At 56.0% G+C, this 22,117-nt stretch overlaps 2 protein-coding genes across 2 annotated transcripts in view; one reads left to right on the forward strand and one right to left on the reverse strand.

The window, feature by feature from the left end:
• TANC2 (tetratricopeptide repeat, ankyrin repeat and coiled-coil containing 2) overlaps window positions 1–13,792 on the forward strand; it is a 274,744-nt gene extending 260,952 nt beyond the window's left edge. Inside the window, 4 exon segments of the mRNA XM_075584218.1 lie at window positions 819–910; window positions 3,653–3,799; window positions 6,994–7,094; window positions 8,009–13,792. Coding sequence (XP_075440333.1) covers window positions 819–910; window positions 3,653–3,799; window positions 6,994–7,094; window positions 8,009–9,935 — 2,267 coding nt within the window. The 3' untranslated portion in view covers window positions 9,936–13,792.
• Window positions 13,793–15,825: 2,033 nt separating this feature from the next.
• CYB561 (cytochrome b561) lies at window positions 15,826–21,826 on the reverse strand (the record flags this gene model as incomplete). Its single annotated transcript, XM_075584219.1, is given in 4 exon segments — window positions 15,826–16,587; window positions 16,590–16,686; window positions 16,688–16,709; window positions 21,669–21,826. Coding segments are annotated over 4 exon segments (348 nt in total), but the record flags the coding sequence as incomplete, so codon positions are not given.
• Between the last annotated feature and the right edge of the window lie 291 nt (window positions 21,827–22,117).

Below are 22,117 nucleotides of genomic sequence, written 5' to 3' on the forward strand. Positions count from 1 at the left end.
TTTCTTCCTCACCCACCCCCCCGCGATCCCTTCCTCACCCACCCCCCCCCACGCGATTTCTTCCTCACCCACCCCCCCACGCGATTTCTTCCTCACCCACCCCCCCACGCTATCCCTTCCTCACCCACCCCCCCACGCGATCCCTCCTTCCTCCCCCGCAGAGCTGTGTGCGCGCCTGTGGCACCCGCACTTTATCTCCCGTTCCCCCACTTTCTCACCCCACCTCCTCGTCCATTTTCTCTCCCCACCTCCTCCTCCACTTTTTCTCCCCACCTCCTCCTCCACTTTTTCTCCCCACCTCCTCCTCCACGTTCTCTCCCCACCTCCTCCTCCACTTTCTCTCCCCACCTCCTCCTCCACTTTCTCTCCCCACCTCCTCCTCCACTTTCTCTCCCCACCTCCTCCTCCACTTTCTCTCCCCACCTCCTCCTCCACTTTCTCTCCCCACCTCCTCCTCCACTTTCTCTCCCCACCTCCTCCTCCACTTTCTCTCCCCACCTCCTCCTCCACTTTCTCTCCCCACCTCCCCCCATTTTCTATCCCTCCGCTCGCCCCACTTTCTCTCCCCCCACCTTCTGTCTCTACCACCCCTATTTCTCTCCCTATTCCCCTCCCTTCCTCTCCCCACCCTTCCTCTCACTGCATTCTTCTCTCTCCTCCTCCCCTTCTCTTCCCCCCTCTCCCCTTCCTCTTCCCCTCACCTCTCTGCTCATCCCCCCCCCCTCCCTCCCCTCCCATCTGTTTGCTTCTCTTGGCTTCTTCCCTCCTTGCATTGGATGAATTTTTTTTTTACCCATCATGCATCCTGTACACTACAGGTCCAGCCACTTGGGCCATGGCCACATCCAAACCGGACATCATGATCATTCTGCTGAGTAAGCTGATGGAGGAGGGGGACATGTTCTACAAGGTGAGGGAACCGGGGAGGGAGAGAGAGGAGGGGGACATGTTCTTCAAGGTGAGGGGACCGGGGAGGGAGAGAGAGGAGAGGGACATGTTCTACAAGGTGAAGGAACCGGGGAGGGAGAGAGAGGAGGGGGACATGTTCTACAAGGTGAGGGAACCGGGGAGGGAGAGAGAGGAGGGGGACATGTTCTACAAGGTGAGGGGAGCGGGAGGGAGAGAGGAGGGGGACATGTTCTACAAGGTGAGGGGAGCGGGAGGGAGGGAGAGGAGAGGGACATGTTCTACAAGGTGAGGGAACCGGGGAGGGAGAGAGAGGAGGGGGACATGTTGTACAAGGTGAGGGCTCCGGGGAGGGAGAGAGAGGAGAGGGACATGTTCTACAAGGTGAGGGCACCAGGGAGGGAGAGAGAGGAGAGGGACATGTTCTACAAGGTGAGGGCACCAGGGAGGGAGAGGAGGGGGACATGTTCTACAAGGTGAGGGCACCGGGGAGGGAGAGAGAGGAGGGGGACATGTTCTACAAGGTGAGGGCTCCGGGGAGGGAGAGAGAGGAGGGGGACATGTTCTACAAGGTGAGGGCACCGGGGAGGGAGAGAGAGGAGGAGGGGAACATGTTCTACAAGGTGAGGGGACCAGGGAGGGAGAGAGAGGAGGGGGACATGTTCTACAAGGTGAGGGGACGAGGGAGAGAGAGGAGGCGGATATGTTCTACAAGGTGAGGGGACCGGGGAGGGAGAGAGAGGAGGAGGGGAACATGTTCTACAAGGTGAGGGGACCAGGGAGGGAGAGAGAGGAGGGGGACATGTTCTACAAGGTGAGGGGGAGGGAGAGAGAGGAGAGGGACATGTTCTACAAGGTGAGGGGGAGGGAGAGAGAGGAGGAGAGGGACATGTTCTACAAGGTGAGGGGACCAGGGAGGGAGAGAGAGGAGGGGGACATGTTCTACAAGGTGAGGGAGAGAGAGGAGGGGGACATGTTCTCCAAGGTGAGGGGACCGGGGAGGGAGAGAGAGGAGGGGGACATGTTCTACAAGGTGAGGGGACCAGAGAGGAGGAGGGGGATATTTTCTTCAAGGTGAGGGGACCGGGGAGGGAGAGAGAGGAGGGGGACATGTTCTACAAGGTGAGGGACCCATGGAGGAAGTGAGAGGAGGGGGATATGTTTTACAAGGTGAGGAAACTATGGAGGAAGTGAGAGGAGAGGGACATGTTCTACAAGGTGAGGGAACCGGGGAGGGAGAGAGAGGGGGGACATGTTCTACATGGTGAGGGATCCGGGGAGGGAGAGAGAGGAGGGGGACATATGTTCTACATGGTGAGGGAACCGGGGAGGAAGAGAGAGGAGGGGGACATGTTCTACAAGGTGAGGGAACCGGGGAGGGAGAGAGAGGAGGGGGACATGTTCTACAAGGTGAGGGAACCAGAGAGGAAGAGAGAGGAGGGGGACATGTTCTACAAGGTGAGGGAACCGGGGAGGAAGAGAGAGGAGGGGGACATATGTTCTACATGGGGAGGGAACCGGGGAGGGAGAGAGAAGAAGGGGACATGTTCTACAAGGTGAGAGAACCGCGGAGGATGAGGGAGTAGGGGGACGTTCTACAAGGTGCGGGGACCAGGGAGAGAGAGGAGGGGGATATGTTCTACAGGGTGAGGAAACCAGGGAGGATGGGGGACATGTTCTACAAAGTGAGGGAACCAGGGAGGAAGAGAGAGGAGAGGGACATGTTCTGCAAGGTGAGTGGACCGGGGAGGGAGAGAGAGGAGGGGGGACATGTTCTACAAGGTAAAGGAACCAGGGAGGAAGAGAGAGGAGGGGGACATGTTCTACATGGTGAGGGAACCAGGGAGGAATAAAGAGGAGGGGGACATGTTCTACATGGTGAGAGGAAGAGGGAGGAGGGGGCCTTGCTCTACAAGATGAGGGAACCGGGGAGGAAGAGAGAGGAGGGGGACATGTTCTACAAGGTGAGGGAACCGGGGAGGGAGAGAGAGGAGGGGGACATGTTCTACAAGGTGAGGGAACCAGAGAGGAAGAGAGAGGAGGGAGACATGTTATACAAGGTGAGGGAACCGGGGAGGAAGAGAGAGCAGGGGGACATATGTTCTACAAGGTGAGGGAACCGGAGAGGAAGAGAGGAGGAGGACATGTTCTACAAGGTGAGGGGACCGGGGAGGAAGAGAGGAGGGGGCATGTTCTACAAGGTGAGGGAACCAGGGAGGAAGAAAGAGGAGGGGGACATGTTCTACATGGTGAGAGGAAGAGGGAGGAGGGGGCCTTGCTCTTCAAGATGAGGGAACCGGGGAGGAAGAGAGAGGAGGGGGACATGTTCTACAAGGTGAGGGAACCGGGGAGGAAGAGAGAGGAGGGGGACATGTTCTACAAGGTGAGGGAACCGGAGAGGAAGAGAGAGGAGGGGGACATGTTCTACAAGGTGAGGGAACCGGGGAGGAAGAGAGAGGAGGGGGACATGTTATACAAGTAGAGGGAACCGGGGAGGAAGAGAGGAGGAGGACATGTTCTACAAGGTGAGGGTATAGAACCAGAGATTGAGCAGGTGGGGAAACAAGAGATTAGGAGGAGCGAGTGGGGTAGAGACAGGTTGTACAAGATGTGATGGGACAGGGTGAGATGCAGGAATGGGGGGGAGGGTGATGAATGAGTTGAAGGGGAGAGAGATATGAGCAGACATGGCGAGCGAGAGGCACGTGCATGTCATGAAGAGATCTGTGCATTTGTGATATCTCAGAAAGGGAAAGTAAAGGAGGCCGCCCAGAGGTACCAATACGCCATGAAGAAATTCCCGCGCGAGGGCTTCGGAGAGGACCTGAAAACCTTCCGAGAGCTCAAGGTGTCGCTGCTGCTCAACCTGTCCCGCTGCCGCCGGAAGATGAACGTAAGGGTCCACGCGCCACACGTGTCCAACGCGTCACATGCTCGTTAGCCAGGCGTCTCGCGTGCGGCCATTAGCCAGGAACGTGTGTCGTCCCCCTCAGACCCTCCGAGGACTGGATTGGGTCGGCGGGCCTCCCTCCCCTTGTGGGAGTTACTGAGGCTCGGGCGCAGGCCTTGAGTTCGCAAAGAGTTGCTCCACCTCCGATCTCTCTCCCTTCAATGGTCAAATGTTGATGGTTCTATGGCAAAAATCCTGTCTGAAACCCATTGGGGGTTGGAGAGGATGGGACCTTGGAAACCCATTGGGGGTTGGAGAGGATGGGACCTTGGAAACCCATTGGGGGTTGGAGAGGATGGGACCTTGGAAACCCATTGGGGGTGGGAGAGGATGGGACCTTGGAAACCCATTGGGGGGTGGGAGAGGATGGGACCTTGGAAACCCATTGGGGGTTGGAGAGGATGGGACCTTGGAAACCCATTGGGGGTGGGAGAGGATGGGACCTTGGAAACCCATTGGCGGTTGGAGAGGATGGGACCTTGGAAACCCATTGGGGGTGGGAGAGGATGGGACCTTGGAAACCCGATGGGGTTGGAGAGGATGGGACCTTGGAAACCCGATGGGGATGGGAGAGGATGGGACCTTTGCCATTGGGCACCATCTCCATGCATAGACGGTGTAATTAACACCAGAAGGATGTCCGTCTTCACGCCGTCTGTCAGAAGGACGTGGTCACCTTCCCAATACAAGGCCGTTTTTTTCCACGTGGTAATCATTGGCGGAGACCCGTGTAAATACCCGTTTGAAGATGCGTGCGGGACGCTTCTTTTGTAGTAATAATACTTCTCTGCGCGTGCGGCTGCTCCTTTGTGTACACGCATGTCCTACACCGGCTCTCCTCTGTCTCGCACGTATGTGCGAGTGTCCTACCCCTTCTCGCACGTATGGATGAGTGTCCTACCCCGTCTCGCACGTATGTGCGAGTGTCCTACCCCTTCTCACACGTATGGATGAATGTCCTACCCCGTCTCGCACGTATGTGCGAGTGTCCTACCCCTTCTCGCACGTATGGATGAGTGTCCTACCCCGTCTCGCACGTATGTGCGAGTGTCCTACCCCTTCTCGCACGTATGGATGAGTGTCCTACCCCGTCTCACACATATGTGCGAGTGTCCTACCCCTTCTCGCACGTATGGATGAGTGTCCTACCCCGTCTCGCACGTATGGATGAGTGTCCTACCCCGTCTCACACATATGTGCGAGTGTCCTACCCCTTCTCGCACGTATGGATGAGTGCCCTACCCCGTCTCGCACGTATGTGCGAGTGTCCTACCCCGTCTTGCACGTATGGATGAGTGCCCTACCCCGTCTCGCACGTATGGATGAGTGTCCTACCCCGTCTCGCACGTATGGATGAGTGTCCTACCCCGTCTCGCACGTATGGATGAGTGTCCTACCCCGTCTCACACGTATGTGCGAGTGTCCTACCCCGTCTCGCACGTATGGATGAGTGTCCTACCCCATCTCGCACGTATGGATGAGTGCCCTACCCCGTCTCGCACGTATGGATGAGTGTCCTACCCCGTCTCGCACGTATGGATGAGTGTCCTACCCCGTCTCGCACGTATGGATGAGTGTCCTACCCCGTCTCGCACGTATGGATGAGTGTCCTACCCCGTCTCGCACGTATGGATGAGTGTCCTACCCCATCTCGCACGTATGGATGAGTGCCCTACCCCGTCTCTCACGTATGGATGAGTGTCCTACCCCATCTCGCACGTATGGATGAGTGTCCTACCCCGTCTCGCACGTATGGATGAGTGTCCTACCCCTTCTCACACGTATGTGCGAGTGTCCTACCCCGTCTCGCACGTATGGATGAGTGTCCTACCCCGTCTCGCACGTATGGATGAGTGTCCTACCCCGTCTCGCACGTATGGATGAGTGCCCTACCCCGTCTCTCACGTATGGATGAGTGTCCTACCCCATCTCGCACGTATGGATGAGTGTCCTACCCCGTCTCGCACGTATGGATGAGTGTCCTACCCCTTCTCACACGTATGTGCGAGTGCCCTACCCCGTCTCGCACGTATGGATGAGTGTCCTACCCCGTCTCGCACGTATGGATGAGTGTCCTACCCCGTCTCGCACGTATGGATGAGTGCCCTACCCCGTCTCGCACGTATGTGCGAGTGTCCTACCCCGTCTTGCACGTATGGATGAGTGCCCTACCCCGTCTCGCACGTATGGATGAGTGTCCTACCCCGTCTCGCACGTATGGATGAGTGTCCTACCCCGTCTCGCACGTATGGATGAGTGTCCTACCCCGTCTCACACGTATGTGCGAGTGTCCTACCCCGTCTCGCACGTATGGATGAGTGTCCTACCCCGTCTCGCACGTATGGATGAGTGCCCTACCCCGTCTCGCACGTATGGATGAGTGTCCTACCCCGTCTCGCACGTATGGATGAGTGTCCTACCCCGTCTCGCACGTATGGATGAGTGTCCTACCCCGTCTCGCACGTATGGATGAGTGTCCTACCCCGTCTCGCACGTATGGATGAGTGTCCTACCCCATCTCGCACGTATGGATGAGTGCCCTACCCCGTCTCTCACGTATGGATGAGTGTCCTACCCCATCTCGCACGTATGGATGAGTGTCCTACCCCGTCTCGCACGTATGGATGAGTGTCCTACCCCTTCTCACACGTATGTGCGAGTGTCCTACCCCGTCTCGCACGTATGGATGAGTGTCCTACCCCGTCTCGCACGTATGGATGAGTGTCCTACCCCGTCTCGCACGTATGGATGAGTGCCCTACCCCGTCTCTCACGTATGGATGAGTGTCCTACCCCATCTCGCACGTATGGATGAGTGTCCTACCCCGTCTCGCACGTATGGATGAGTGTCCTACCCCTTCTCACACGTATGTGCGAGTGCCCTACCCCGTCTCGCACGTATGGATGAGTGTCCTACCCCGTCTCGCACGTATGGATGAGTGTCCTACCCCGTCTCGCACGTATGGATGAGTGCCCTACCCCGTCTCGCACGTATGTGCGAGTGTCCTACCCCGTCTCGCACGTATGGATGAGTGCCGTGCCGTCACACGTGCATGTCTGGGATTGTCCTGCCCCACTCTCCTCCCTGTCTAACACACACACCCCCCCCCCCCCCCCCGTCTTGTTTTTATTGCCCAGGACTTCGGGATGGCCGAGGAATTCGCCACTAAAGCGCTGGAGCTCAAACCAAAATCGTACGAGGCGTTTTATGCCCGCGCCCGGGCCAAGCGCAGCAGCAGGTGAGGAGCCGAGATCCCCGCCGGGGTCTGGGGGGGGGGAAATGTGCAAGTCGCCCTGTCTCTGAGCTGTGAAGGATGCCCCCCAAACACGGCAGGGTGACCAATAAAGAGGGCGAGATTTCAATGGGTCCGTCCCAAACCATGGGCGGCGACACGTTGACCAGATTGAGTAGAGCGGAGGGGTGCCACGTTTGATCGATTTTTAAGCCCAAGTAGAAATGGTTTTAACCACGTTAAATATGGCGCGGTTTGAACCGAGGAACAGACGAGGGCTCCGGTAAGCCGCGAAATCTGCTTGTGCTCCACAAGAGGCCAAGAAGTAATACAAGTTACAAGGGCGGCAGAAGTGCGGAGATCCCACACCCGCCATGGCTGCCGACCCCAAAGCAGAAGGAATGGGAGAGGTAGTCCCCCCCCCCCCCCCCCCTCCTCCTGCTCCTATCGAGATGTACACTGCGGTCACGATCTAGCCTGGGGTCGAGCGAGACGCCGGTGTGCGGGCGCCACTTAAGATGGTGTTGCCTGAAGGTCACGGGCCTTGCGGGGGTTAAAGGAGAATTTATCTTTCTTAGGAGACGATTATACTGAGAAGTTGTTTAAAAGATACGGGGGGGTTATCTGGGGGGTGGGGGGGGGCTGACCCTTGCCGACTAGTTTTTGTCGGCATAGGCCAAATACATGTTTGCGAGTCAACATCTGACTGGTGAGGCCTGCAGATCCGATGCCGAAAGATCGCTCGTGCTGGCTTATTAACGCAGGAAGCCATGCTTGGCTGGTCTCTCTGGTTAAATACAGTATCAAGGCCCCCGACCTACAAGAGAATCCACTGATCTTTCCACGTATTGTTCTGTGAGTGACGTGTCGCCTTGCGTGTGTGTGTGTGACGTGTCTTCTCCTTCTCTCGCGTGTGACAGGCAGTTCTCCGCCGCGCTGGAGGACCTGAACGAGGCCGTCCAGCTGTGCCCCAGCAACCGCGAGATCCAGCGTCTCCTGATGCGGGTGGAGGAGGAGTGCCGGCAGGCGGAGCAGGAGGAGGGTCAGGAGCAGCCGGAGGAGCCCGAGCCCGAAGCCCAGAACGAGGACCTGGACTGCGCGCAGGACGACCTCTACGAGGAGGAGTATCTGGAGCAGGACATGGAGGACGTGTCCGTTGGGTTGCAGACCGAGGGGAGGCAGTGTCAGAGTTTGCCGGGCATCCAGAGCCCGCCCCAGTCTCCCAGCCATCGGGACTCGTCCTTCATGTCCGGCTCACACCAGGTCTTCGACTTCAGGTCCAACAGCTCCGTGGGTTCCCCGACTCGTCAGAGCTACCAGCCCAGCTCGCCGTCCCTTTCTCCCACTCACCAGAACTCTCACTACCGGCCCAGCCCTCCGCACACGTCCCCAGTCCACCAGAGCTCGTCCTACCGCTTCAGCCCGCCCCCCGCGGGGGGCCAGGTGATAGACTACCCCAGCCCGCCCCCCTCGCCTCTGCGGCGAGGCCCCCAGTACAGAGCCAGCCCTCCCACCGAAAGCCTGGGGGTGTACAGGCAGCAGTCCGGCTCCCCCGTGCGCTACCAGCAGGAGGCGTGCGTGGGTCAGCACCCCGGGAGGCCGAAATCCCCTCTGTCCAAGCTCTCGCAGCGGTCCTTTCAAATGTCCCAGCTGCCCACCGCAGTCCCCCAGCCAGTCCACCGGCTGCAACCGGCCAAGGCGCAGATCGTGCGGAGCAACCAGCCCAGCTCCGCCGTGCACTCCAGCGCGGTGATCCCCGGCGGCGCGTACGGCCAGGTGGCGCACGGCATGGCCAGCAAATACCAGACGTCCTCCGGGGAAATAAGCCAAAGCCGCCTGGTCTACCAATCCTCACTGGGGGGTCTAATAGCAGACGGGCGCCCGGTGCAGCATGTTCAGGCCAGCTTGAGCGCCGGCGCAATATGCCAGCACGGTGGGATAGCAAAAGAAGACATCCCCCAACGGCCGTCCTCCGCCTACAGGGGCGGTATTCGGTACAACCAAACGCCGCAGATCGGGCGCAGCCAGTCTGCTTCCTACTACCCCGTCTGCCACTCCAAGCTGGACCTTGAGCGCCCCCCTCTGCCCTCCAGCCAGCTGGGCTCCACGGACATGTCCCACCTCATTCGGAGGCCCGTGAGCATCAACCCCAGTGAGATCAAGCCTCACCCGCCGACCCCGAGGCCACTGCTCCACTCGCAGAGCGTGGGGCTCCGCTTCTCCCCGTCCAGCAACAACATCGCGTCCTCTTCCAGCCTGTCGGCCACCTTCCGCCCTTCCGCCTCCATCCAGCAGATGGAGATCCCGCTGAAACCGGGCTACGAGCGGCTGTGCGACGAGCTCTCCCCCGTGTCCCCGCCCCAGGGGGGCTACGCCAACGAGACCACCCGCTCCAGGACGACGCCCTTCATGGGTATCATCGACAAGACGGCACGGACTCAGCAGTATCCCCACCACCACCCGCAGAGCCGGACCTGGGCCGTGTCCTCGGTGGACACGGTCATCAGCCCCACGTCTCCTGGGATCCTCCCCCAGCAGGAATCCTTCAGCCCCCCGTCCTCGATCAGCAACATCGCCTTTTATAACAAAACAAACAACGCCCAGAACGGGCACCTGCTGGAAGACGACTACTACGCCCCCCACGGGGTGCTGTCCAACGGCTCCCGGGGGGACATCTTGGAGAGGGTTACGCAGACCTCCTCCTACCCCGACGTCAAGGTGGCCAGAACACTGCCTGTTGCGCAGGCTTACCAGGACAACCTGTACCGCCAGCTCTCCCGGGACTCCCGGCAGGGTCAGACTTCCCCCATCAAACCAAAGAGACCGTTTGTGGAGTCCAACGTGTGAGATTAAAGACTCTCCCCCCTCCCTTCCCCCCGTCCTCCCCCCCCCCCCCGTCCTTTTTCCAGTGTACTACACCCGGCTTCCGTTCTTCCTGACTCCGCGCTCCTTCCCTTCACGTCTCTTCCACCTTCCCGGCGATGCCGCGACTGGTTGTCCTCCTCCCCTCACTTTGGACTCTTCTTCTCACTTGGTGTGTTCCTCTAAGCCCACAAGGTGTAGCATAGCTGTTGCTACGGTGCAAATCGCTTTCTCACTCCTCCGGTGTGGAAGGAATCTGCATGGGGGGGTGGTCTTGTGGCAGCAAAGGAGTTGGGTTATCATCGAGAATACAGCTGTGGGGGGGGGGGAGGAAAGAAAAAATGAAAACCCATCTCACCCCTTCTCCCCTTTTTTTTTATTTTTATTTATCTTGGGGATGTTATCTCTTGAGTGAAGTAGATTTTAACCACTTATTGCACTTACCTCTCACGGAGGGAACCCAGTCAGCCCGTGTCCCCCACGTAGACCCGAAAAAGGGGTTTCAACGAGTCACTGGTCATCTCCCGTTTCCCGGCCGAGCTTTAAAGGGGTGACGTGTTTGGGGGGAGAGAAGGGGGCTTACCTTCCCTGACTTAAGGCCACGTCCGTATTCTGGGGGTAGTCGGGCACAGACATCCTCTGGCAGAACAGCCCAGGACGCTTGGCGGAGGTCACCTGCTGACCAGGGAGGTGCTGAATTCAGGAACAAAAAGGGCTATATATATATATATATATATAGATAGAAAGATATATATATATATATATATATAATTACTCAAGGAATCCGCTTTTAGATGCACGGGTGGCTTTTTTTAAAGAGATGTCACGTGAGAATTCGAGCTCCTCTCGCACGGCAGCGCGCTCATCCCGCCCCTCGGCACTCAGCGAGGCGCGTTGTAGAGAAGGGCGTTTCATGCCTCCTCATGGGGGAGGGGGGCAAAGGGCTGACATGGGCCATCCAGGAGAGCCGGCATAAAGTCCTTCAAATTCCTCCCCGCCCCCATTAACTCGATTTGTGTTATTAGAACGGGTGGCGCCTCCGGCAGGGAATGGGGGGGAACGTTTCTGGCCAGTTGCACGCTATCGCAAACCTGTATCAACCACACCAGCTTTTGTATTGTAGAAAGTGATCCTTTGGGAGCTAGAACCCCCTTTGGGGTGGGTCCCCCAGACTAGCTTCCTGCATTCACTTCCCTGAGCAGAGCCTGCCCGGTATGTGCAGATGTGAGGTCAGGTCCGTGTGTTGGCGCTCGTAGGCTGCTAGCAGAAGACGGGTATTACATTCCTTGAGTGGGGTCCTTAGAGATGTGTGTGGTTGGGACCCCCATGCGAGTCTCTGGGGTGTACCATGACGGCGGGGCCTGAGGGGTTTGTTAAGCTGCTGAGGCGCCTGACTTGGGGTTCATGGGGTCGACGACCCTGCGGTTTCTCCATCTGGGTTTTGTGGCAGTTGGATCGGTTATGCCAGGGGCCAGTCCTCAAGACCCACCCCCTCTCCAACAAGTCAGATTTTATAGATATCCCTGCTTCAGCACCGGTGGCTCAATCAGTGCCAGCTTCAACACAGGTGGCTCAATCAGTCCGTGCGTTAGCCACCCGTGCTGAAGCAGGGATATCCTTAATATCTGACCTGTTGAGAGGCTCTTGAGAACCCCAGTGAGGTTGGACGTTTGCGCGGAGATGGGTGTAAGCAGGGTTTGTTGGGGGGTGGTCGGGCGAGAGGTCCCTCGGGTGTGCCAGGGAAGTTCCCAGCCAGGCAGTAATAACGGAGCCCAGATACACTGCTCGCCAGCTCACGATAAAATGTCCGGGATATACACTTGTGTATACCTCACACTCCAACTGCTCTGCAGCATTCTGCGTGAGATGTCTAAATGTGTGGGTTTGTAACACAACACACAGACACGTCTCTTCTACTTGTGTCACCCTTCTGTGTGCCATCTAGCACTGGGACAAACGGAATGTGTCCTAGGTCCCTCCTGAGTCTCCCCTAAGGAGCCCAGGCGGGGTTGAGTGAGGAGGGTGGTGGGCGTTCACCGCCTCTGGTATCCGCAGGACTTCCTGCAACCGAAATACACGCCGCGAGGAACGTGACGCACGAGAGCAGGACACGCTCGGCCTCTCGTTAAAGCATTTCCGTGAACGTGGTCATCTTGGAGCCTCTTGTGTACGCAGAGCTGAGTTGCTATAGCAATTGTGGATTAACTAGTGCTTCTCCTTCCTGTTCCCCTGCTCACAGCAGTAGTATCACCACCTCCTCCTGGGGGGAACCTGGTTGGGGATTGTGTATCGACAGATACTCGGGCGAACAGAGTGAGTGGTCCCCAACGTGTCAGAGGTTGCGTAGGGGTAGGACAGGGTGAGGGTCCGCCAGTGATACGATGTCAGATTATTAACCCAACAAACGTGAGGCAGAGCTACGAGTTGAGTGTGGGGTAGGAATGGCGAGGGACCATCGTTTCGACCTCAGGCGGATGAGTTTACCGCCAGGCCTGATGTACGAGCAAACCAGGAACGGAGCCGACGGATGCGTCTCATCTCGCTCTCTCCGACGTGCGTGTGCCGTGGCTGAATTCTGGGCGTATCTGGCGAATGACACACACCTTGGGATGTACCCTCACACCCAAGCCTCTCACACGTTTAGTAGCACAGTAACTGCCCCCTCCTTTCACCAGGGATGACCGGGCCCTACTTGATAAGGTGGACATGTCTCCATAGCGAAGGTTAGAAGATGATACGGGTATGACAGGAAGGGACACACTCGGGGTTTAGTGTCACAGTCTGTTAATCGATTTCTGGAATGGTCTGCTGCCAAGGAGGGGTTCCCCCCTGTATCCCCGCAAAGACGTTACTCCAGGGGTCCTCAACTCCAGTCCACAAGGACTCCCCCCTCTACCGGGCAGGTCATGTTTTAAGGATATCACTGCTTCAGCACAGGTGGCTCGGTCATTGATTCAATGAAGCGGCCAACTCCAGTCCTCAAGAACACACACACACAGGTCAGGGTTTCAGGATATACCTGCTTCAGCACAGGTGGCTCAATCAAAGGTTCAGTCTTTTGACTACCACCTGTGCTGAAGCAGGGATATCCTAAAACCCTGACGTGGGGGGGTGGTGACTGGATGACTAGAGTTGAGGCCCCCTGGGTAGTAACAGAATCACCCAGCCTCTTCACTCCCAGAAGCCAAGAAGGCGTTTGCACGGGAGGTGGGGGGGTGTCTGGTGTGTGATGTGATTGAGGGGGGCTGTGTACGCTTGGTTATCTTTGGTTTTATGGGATGGTAACCAAACGCCTAAAGTGCACTACAGAAAAGAAATGAAAAAACAATAGGTATTTTTTTTATTTACTGTTTAAGTCTGTAACACTCCCCTGACTCCCCCCCCCCCCTGACTCCCCACCCCCTCCCAACAATCACACTGAACCACCCCTCTCTCCCCTGTCTTCATCCATATTGGGGGCTGTATTGCACATCCAAAAAACTAGAAGCCCCCCCCCCATTTTGGGCTGCCCCCCCCCCCCCCTGAATCTGAAGGACTCTGTACAGTGTGTTTATCTGATGCATGTTCCCTTCTCTTTACCGATATGCTGAACACCGCCGATGTTTCATATGATATAGATATATATATATATTGGTGCAGGGCTCAGGACACTTGGGGGGGGGGGGTGGTATTATTTTTGTACCGCGGACGCCCCCCCGATTTGAGCTTTCCGAATCCTGTGTATAAATGACCCCGGCAAATAGGAAAACTGCGGATATTTTACATTGATTTACGTTTTGTTTTTTTAATACTTTTATTTTCTGTCGATTTCTTAACCCCTCCGCACGTCGGGGGGGGGGGGGGGGGGGTCCCGGAACCTGTTCGGAAAGGGGGGGGGGGGGTGTGTGTAACTCGTCCCAGCACGGGGAGGGAGGGGGGGGTTACAAATGCACCATTCCCCCCCCCTCTCCCGGTTTTGGTTTTTTTATTCTTTCCCCTCATTCTGCGGTGTTTGCTCGCTACGTTTTCTCGTCCGTACGTGTGAGATAGATGTGGAATATTTCATTTTGGCCCCCCCCCCTAAAAATAACCCCCCCCCCCCACTACTCTCTCAAAACTGTAAATGTACAATGGAAAAAAAACAAAACTGTATGGGGATTAAAGGCGAAATGTACTTATTTATAAATGGTTAATTACACTTGGAAGCTGACGACTGCTGTGTCTGTGTTGATGCCTCGGCTTGTAGGTAAGGGGGGGGGGGCGCCCCGTTACCGGCTGCTGTGTCTGTGTTGATGCCTCGGCTTGTAGGTAAGGGGGGGTGGGGGGCGCCCCGTTACCCGCTGCAGCTTACTTGAGTATTTTTTTTTTTTGTAAACTTGTTCTTTATTTGCTTTTTTTTTGGTAAGATCAATGGGGAGTGGGGTACAAAGCATCAAACGGGGAGGGTGTTACTTTTGAGTTACATAGCGTTGTATCCTATTATATAACATCGTTTAGTGGGGGAGACAATAATGACACTGTAGGGACAGCCGACAAATTAACTAGTACAAGAAATTAACTGAAAAAGACTGGGAGGGGGGGAAAAGAAAGGACAAAAAAAAAATTCATTACCTTATCAGCATGTTTCCACCTGTCAGTGTGCCTTAGCCGTAATACCAACAAAACACTGAGTAGGTACACGTACCTTTGTGGACTATTGAGTGCCGAATACCCCCCTCCAAATTTTAGACCGATATGGAGCTTACCACACCAGGGTTTCCTCAGGGGATGTGTGTTTTCTTTCCCCCCCCACCCCCCCCCCCCCTCTCCATCCTTAGTTTCCGTGTTCTTAGGGCACTTCTATTATGTGTTTTTCAGATTTGGATATTTAGATATATATCTACGTCCTATATAATTTCTCCTCGGTTCCCAGACTTCTAGGTATTTCTGTACTGTGTCGTTTTGTATCCCCGTCAGATTTTCCATCAGACAAGATTTTTCAGAAACATGTCTCCACTGGTGTACGCGGAGGGTGTGGCCAGCAGGGATCGGTTATACATGTGTGGCGGGCGTGCCCGAAGGTTACAAAGCTCTGGAGGGCCACACACGACATGGCACAGACAATTCTTGGGTATACCTTCCCCCTAGACCCCCTGGGAGGTGCTGCTATGCAGGCCAATCGAAAATATGGAAAAAAAGTGACGATAAACCACTGACGCACATATATACAGCGGCCGGATCCGAAATAGCCAAAGCCTGGAAACAGGAACAGCAGCCGGCCATACACGCGGTAAAAGCGAGATTATGGAGGATCTGGCTTATGGCTTACTTGAGTATTAATGGGGGGGGATGGGGGAAGAGTGGCCAACTCCGGGGCCCCCAACAAGTCACGTTTTAAGGCTATCCCTGCTTCAGCACAGGTGGCTCAGTCATGTGCTGAAGCAGGGATTTCCTTAGAAGCTGACCTGGTGGTGGCTCTCTGACTGGAGGAGGCCCCCTTGGTGTCGGGATATGAATCACCGACCGCTGCTGACATTACAATAAATACATCCCTAATAAGCCACGGGTGACGTGGCGAGAGTTAGCCATTAATGTCCACGGTTGCTGTAAAGGTTGGTGGTGTGTAGCTCCTCCCACAGTGGTGTTGGGGGAGGAATAACCCTGGGGTGCCTTCTACGTTCCGCCCGGGTTTCCCAGGGCAGACGGCACCCGGCGGAGATGCAATCACCCAGGAAGAGGACGGACATCTCCACGGCTGTCTCCGGGGCGCCAGCACAGCCGCGGCCCATGCTGAGATACCGCCACCTGTGGGTGATGAAGGTGGGGGTGCCTTTCCTGGCTCTCTGGCACAAGAAGGGTTAACCCCGGGGGGGTGTCGGTGTAGCGGTTAATGGTCGGTAGGAAGCAGACACCGGGGTCACGGACACGAGGTTCATTTTATTGGCACATCTCACGTCAACATCATATATTATTTTTGGCACATTGCAGAAGTGGGCAACTTGTGAACACCCTGACTCACGGGGGGGGGAGGAGGGGGCTACTCACCCAGGGGAGGGGGGGGCTACTCACGGGGGAGGGGGAGCGACTAACACGGGGGAGGAGGGGGGGGGCTTGGCTTCTCTTGTGGACGGATATACACCACCAGGAGGCGGTCGCTGTCATACCCTTCAACGGACTTAAACACTTAGGTGCAACAAGTACTACCCCGAGCCTGGAGTCGAGCACCAAGTCACCTATATTTTGATGGATTAGACACATCGTACTATTGAGGGGTCTCCGTTATGTGTATATATATATACACACACACACCCCTGCCACCCCCCCATGAATGCTGCTTGGGGGTACAAGACCACGGACCCTTTTGGTCCAGAGTCAGAGTATTTACAGGCCGTCACATTTCCAACCACGTGTAGCATAATAAGTTACGGCTAAGAGCAGGGGGTACGTGGGGGGGGGCGCAGGACGGTTACGGCTAAGGGCGGGGGGGGGGGGCGCAGGACGGTTACGGCTAAGGGTGGGGGGGGGGCGCAGGACGCTTACGGCTAAGAGGCAGGGGGTACGTGGGGGGGGCGCAGGACGGCTAAGGGCGGGGGGGGGGCGCAGGACGGTTACGGCTCGGTGGGGCTCTCCCCCTCCGTCAGCGTTTTGAAGTCTATGGACAGGGCCTGCTCCTCCGGGAGGGGGGACGCTTCCACTGCTCGCGGGTCAGGATGTATCCCACCACCACGCCGAAGGCCAGCAGCAGCAGACCCAACACGTTGGCGAGGACGCCCTCCTCCTGGCAGCTTGGAGTATTCAGCGCTGCAAGAGATAACGGGGTGGGTGCACAGTACTGCGCGCCGCCTGTCTACACCTAGTATTATCTCACTGCACACAGCACTGCGCGCCGCCTGTCTACACCTAGTATTATCTCACTGCACACAGCACTGCGCGCCGCCTGTCTACACCTAGTATTATCTCGCTGCACACAGTACTGCGCTGCTGTCTACAGCTAGTATTATCTCACTGCACACAGCACTGCGCTGCCTGTCTACAGATAGTATTATCTCACTGCACACAGCACTGCGCCGCCTGTCTACAGCTAGTATTATCTCACTGCACACAGTACTGCGCCGCCTGTCTACAGCTAGTATTATCTCGCTGCACACAGCACTGCGCGCCGCCTGTCTACACCTAGTATTATCTCACTGCACACAGTACTGCGCTGCCTGTCTACAGCTAGTATTATCTCACTGCACACAGCACTGCGCTGCCTGTCTACACCTAGTATTATCTCACTGCACACAGCACTGCGCTGCCTGTCTAACACCTAGTATTATCTCGCTGCACACAGCACTGCGCTGCCTGTCTACACCTAGTATTATCTCACTGCACACAGCACTGCGCTGCCTGTCTACACCTAGTATTATCTCGCTGCACACAGCACTGCGCTGCCTGTCTACACCTAGTATTATCTCACTGCACACAGCACTGCGCTGCCTGTCTACACCTAGTATTATCTCGCTGCACACAGCACTGCGCGCCGCCTGTCTACACATAGTATTATCTCACTGCACACAGCACTGCGCTGCCTGTCTACAGCTAGTATTATCTCACTGCACACAGCACTGCGCGCCGCCTGTCTACACCTAGTATTATCTCACTGCACACAGTACTGCGCTGCCTGTCTACACCCAGTATTATCTCACTGCACACAGCACTGCGCGCCGCCTGTCTACACCTAGTATTATCTCACTGCACACAGCACTGCGCGCCGCCTGTCTACACCTAGTATTATCTCGCTGCACACAGCACTGCGCTGCCTGTCTACAGCTAGTATTATCTCACTGCACACAGCACTGCGCTGCCTGTCTACAGCTAGTATTATCTCACTGCACACAGTACTGCGCTGCCTGTCTACAGCTAGTATTATCTCACTGCACACAGCACTGCGCCGCCTGTCTACAGCTAGTATTATCTCACTGCACACAGCACTGCGCTGCCTGTCTACAGCTAGTATTATCTCACTGCACACAGCACTGCGCGCCGCCTGTCTACACCTAGTATTATCTCACTGCACACAGCACTGCGCTGCCTGTCTACAGCTAGTATTATCTCACTGCACACAGTACTGCGCGCCGCCTGTCTACACCTAGTATTATCTCGCTGCACACAGCACCTGCGCTGCCTGTCTACACCTAGTATTATCTCACTGCACACAGTACTGCGCGCCGCCTGTCTACAGCTAGTATTATCTCACTGCACACAGTACTGCGCGCCGCCTGTCTACACCTAGTATTATCTCGCTGCACACAGTACTGCGCGCCGCCTGTCTACACCTAGTATTATCTCACTGCACACAGCACTGCGCGCCGCCTGTCTACACCTAGTATTATCTCACTGCACACAGCACTGCGCCGCCTGTCTACACCTAGTATTATCTCACTGCACACAGTACTGCGCTGCCTGTCTACACCTAGTATTATCTCGCTGCACACAGCACTGCGCTGCCTGTCTACACCTAGTATTATCTCACTGCACACAGCACTGCGCGCCGCCTGTCTACACCTAGTATTATCTCGCTGCACACAGCACTGCGCCGCCTGTCTACACCTAGTTATCTTCTTATCTCTACTGCACACAGCACTGCGCTGCCTGTCTACACCTAGTATTATCTCGCTGCACACAGCACTGCGCTGCCTGTCTACACCTAGTATTATCTCGCTGCACACAGCACTGCGCGCCGCCTGGTTACACCTAGTATTATCTCACTGCACACAGCACTGCGCGCCGCCTGTCTACAGCTAGTATTATCTCACTGCACACAGCACTGCGCTGCCTGTCTACAGCTAGTATTATCTCGCTGCACACAAGCACTGCGCGCCGCCTGTGTTACACCTAGTATTATCTCACTGCACACAGCACTGCGCCGCCTGTCTACACCTAGTATTATCTCACTGCACACAGCACTGCGCTGCCTGTCTACACCTAGTATTATCTCGCTGCACACAGCACTGCGCCCGCCTGTCTACACCTAGTATTATCTCACTGCACACAGCACTGCGCTGCCTGTCTACACCTAGTATTATCTCGCTGCACACAGCACTGCGCCGCCTGTCTACACCTAGTATTATCTCACTGCACACAGCACTGCGCTGCCTGTCTACACCTAGTATTATCTCGCTGCACACAGCACTGCGCTGCCTGTCTACACCTAGTATTATCTCACTGCACACAGCACTGCGCCGCCTGTCTACACCTAGTATTATCTCACTGCACACAGTACTGCGCTGCCTGTCTACACCTAGTATTATCTCACTGCACACAGCACTGCGCTGCCTGTCTACAGCTAGTATTATCTCACTGCACACAGCACTGCGCCGCCTGTCTACAGCTAGTATTATCTCACTGCACACAGTACTGCGCGCCGCCTGTCTACACATAGTATTATCTCGCTGCACACAGCACTGCGCTGCCTGTCTACACCTAGTATTATCTCACTGCACACAGCACTGCGCTGCCTGTCTACACCTAGTATTATCTCACTGCACACAGTACTGCGCTGCCTGTCTACACCTAGTATTATCTCACTGCACACAGCACTGCGCTGCCTGTCTACAGCTAGTATTATCTCACTGCAACACAGTACTGCGCTGCCTGTCTACACCTAGTATTATCTCACTGCACACAGCACTGCGCTGCCTGTCTACAGCTAGTATTATCTCACTGCACACAGCACTGCGCTGCCTGTCTACACCTAGTATTATCTCGCTGCACACAGCACTGCGCCGCCTGTCTACAGCTAGTATTATCTCACTGCACACAGTACTGCGCTGCCTGTCTACAGCTAGTATTATCTCACTGCACACAGTACTGCGCGCCGCCTGTCTACAGCTAGTATTATCTCACTGCGCACAGCACTGCGCTGCCTGTCTACACCTAGTATTATCTCGCTGCACACAGCACTGCGCCGCCTGTCTACACCTAGTATTATCTCACTGCACACAGTACTGCGCGCCGCCTGTCTACACCTAGTATTATCTCACTGCACACAGCACTGCGCCGCCTGTCTACACCTAGTATTATCTCACTGCACACAGCACTGCGCCGCCTGTCTACACCTAGTATTATCTCGCTGCACACAGCACTGCGCGCCGCCTGTCTACACCTAGTATTATCTCACTGCACCACAGCACTGCGCTGCCTGTCTACACCTAGTATTATCTCACTGCACACAGCACTGCGCCGCCTGTCTACACCTAGTATTATCTCACTGCACACAGCACTGCGCTGCCTGTCTACACCTAGTATTATCTCGCTGCACACAGTACTGCGCTGCCTGTCTACACCTAGTATTATCTCACTGCACACAGTACTGCGCCGCCTGTCTACACCTAGTATTATCTCGCTGCGCACAGCACTGCGCTGCCTGTCTACAGCTAGTATTATCTCGCTGCGCACAGCACTGCGCTGCCTGTCTACACCTAGTATTATCTCACTGCACACAGCACTGCGCCGCCTGTCTACACCTAGTATTATCTCACTGCACACAGTACTGCGCGCCGCCTGTCTACAGCTAGTATTATCTCACTGCACACAGTACTGCGCTGCCTGTCTACACCTAGTATTATCTCGCTGCACACAGCACTGCGCTGCCTGTCTACACCTAGTATTATCTCACTGCACACAGCACTGCGCGCCGCCTGTCTACACCCAGTATTATCTCACTGCACACAGTACCTGCGCTGCCTGTCTACACCTAGTATTATCTCGCTGCACACAGTACTGCGCCGCCTGTCTACACCTAGTATTATCTCACTGCACACAGTACTGCGCGCCGCCTGTCTACACCTAGTATTATCTCACTGCACACAGTACTGCGCTGCCTGTCTACACCTAGTATTATCTCGCTGCACACAGCACTGCGCTGCCTGTCTACAGCCAGTATTATCTCACTGCACACAGTACTGCGCTGCCTGTCTACAGCTAGTATTATCTCACTGCACACAGCACTGCGCTGCCTGTCTACAGCTAGTATTATCTCACTGCACACAGTACTGCGCGCCGCCTGTCTACAGCCAGTATTATCTCACTGCACACAGTACTGCGCTGCCTGTCTACAGCTAGTATTATCTCACTGCACACAGCACTGCGCGCCGCCCTGTCTACACCTAGTATTATCTCGCTGCACACAGCACTGCGCTGCCTGTCTACACCTAGTATTATCTCACTGCACACAGCACTGCGCGCCGCCTGTCTACACCCAGTATTATCTCGCTGCACACAGCACTGCGCTGCCTGTCTACAGCTAGTATTATCTCGCTGCGCACAGCACTGCGCGCCGCCTGTCTACACCTAGTATCTCACTGCACACAGTACTGCGCGCCGCCTGTCTACAGCTAGTATTATCTCACTGCACACAGTACTGCGCGCCGCCTGTCTACACATAGTATTATCTCGCTGCACACAGCACTGCGCCGCCTGTCTACACCTAGTATTATCTCGCTGCACACAGTACTGCGCGCCGCCTGTCTACAGCTAGTATTATCTCACTGCACACAGCACTGCGCTGCCTGTCTACACCTAGTATTATCTCACTGCACACAGTACTGCGCGCCGCCTGTCTACACCTAGTATTATCTCACTGCACACAGCACTGCGCCGCCTGTCTACACCTAGTATTATCTCACTGCACACAGCACTGCGTCTCCTATCTACACCTAGTATTACCCCGGCACAGTAGTTTGCACGCTGCCCGCGGTATACTCTGCGCACACTTACGGTATGGCGAAGAGCAGTTTCTCGGTGATACCCAGCAGTGATGTAGCGATGGCGCAGATCAGCAGCGCCACCCCGAAGAACACATGCAGAGACTTGTATTTGCTGCGGTGCGAGAGCCCGACCCCGGGGGCCAAGAACATGATGAATCCGACCGTCCACTGAGAGGGGGGGGGGGGGGGAGAGACATTGGTAAGGGGCTTACTGACCCCCTTACAAGGAGGATACCCCCCCCCCCCCTAACCTCGGGATCACAGGATGGGGGTCTCAGAGGCGAACGTCCCCAGGGCCGGAGATACTACAGGGGAAGTTTCCCCGCGTCACTTCCTGGTTTATAAAGGGGATTTAAATGGCCGTCCAATAGGAATCCGCCACTGATGATGTGGCAGCTTCCTATTGGCCAAAGATGTGGCAGCCATTTTGTTTCCCCTAAAGGGAGGGGGGGGGATGGA

This window comes from Ascaphus truei, unplaced genomic scaffold, assembly GCF_040206685.1.
Source record: "Ascaphus truei isolate aAscTru1 unplaced genomic scaffold, aAscTru1.hap1 HAP1_SCAFFOLD_492, whole genome shotgun sequence".
Lineage (NCBI taxonomy): Eukaryota > Metazoa > Chordata > Amphibia > Anura > Ascaphidae > Ascaphus > Ascaphus truei.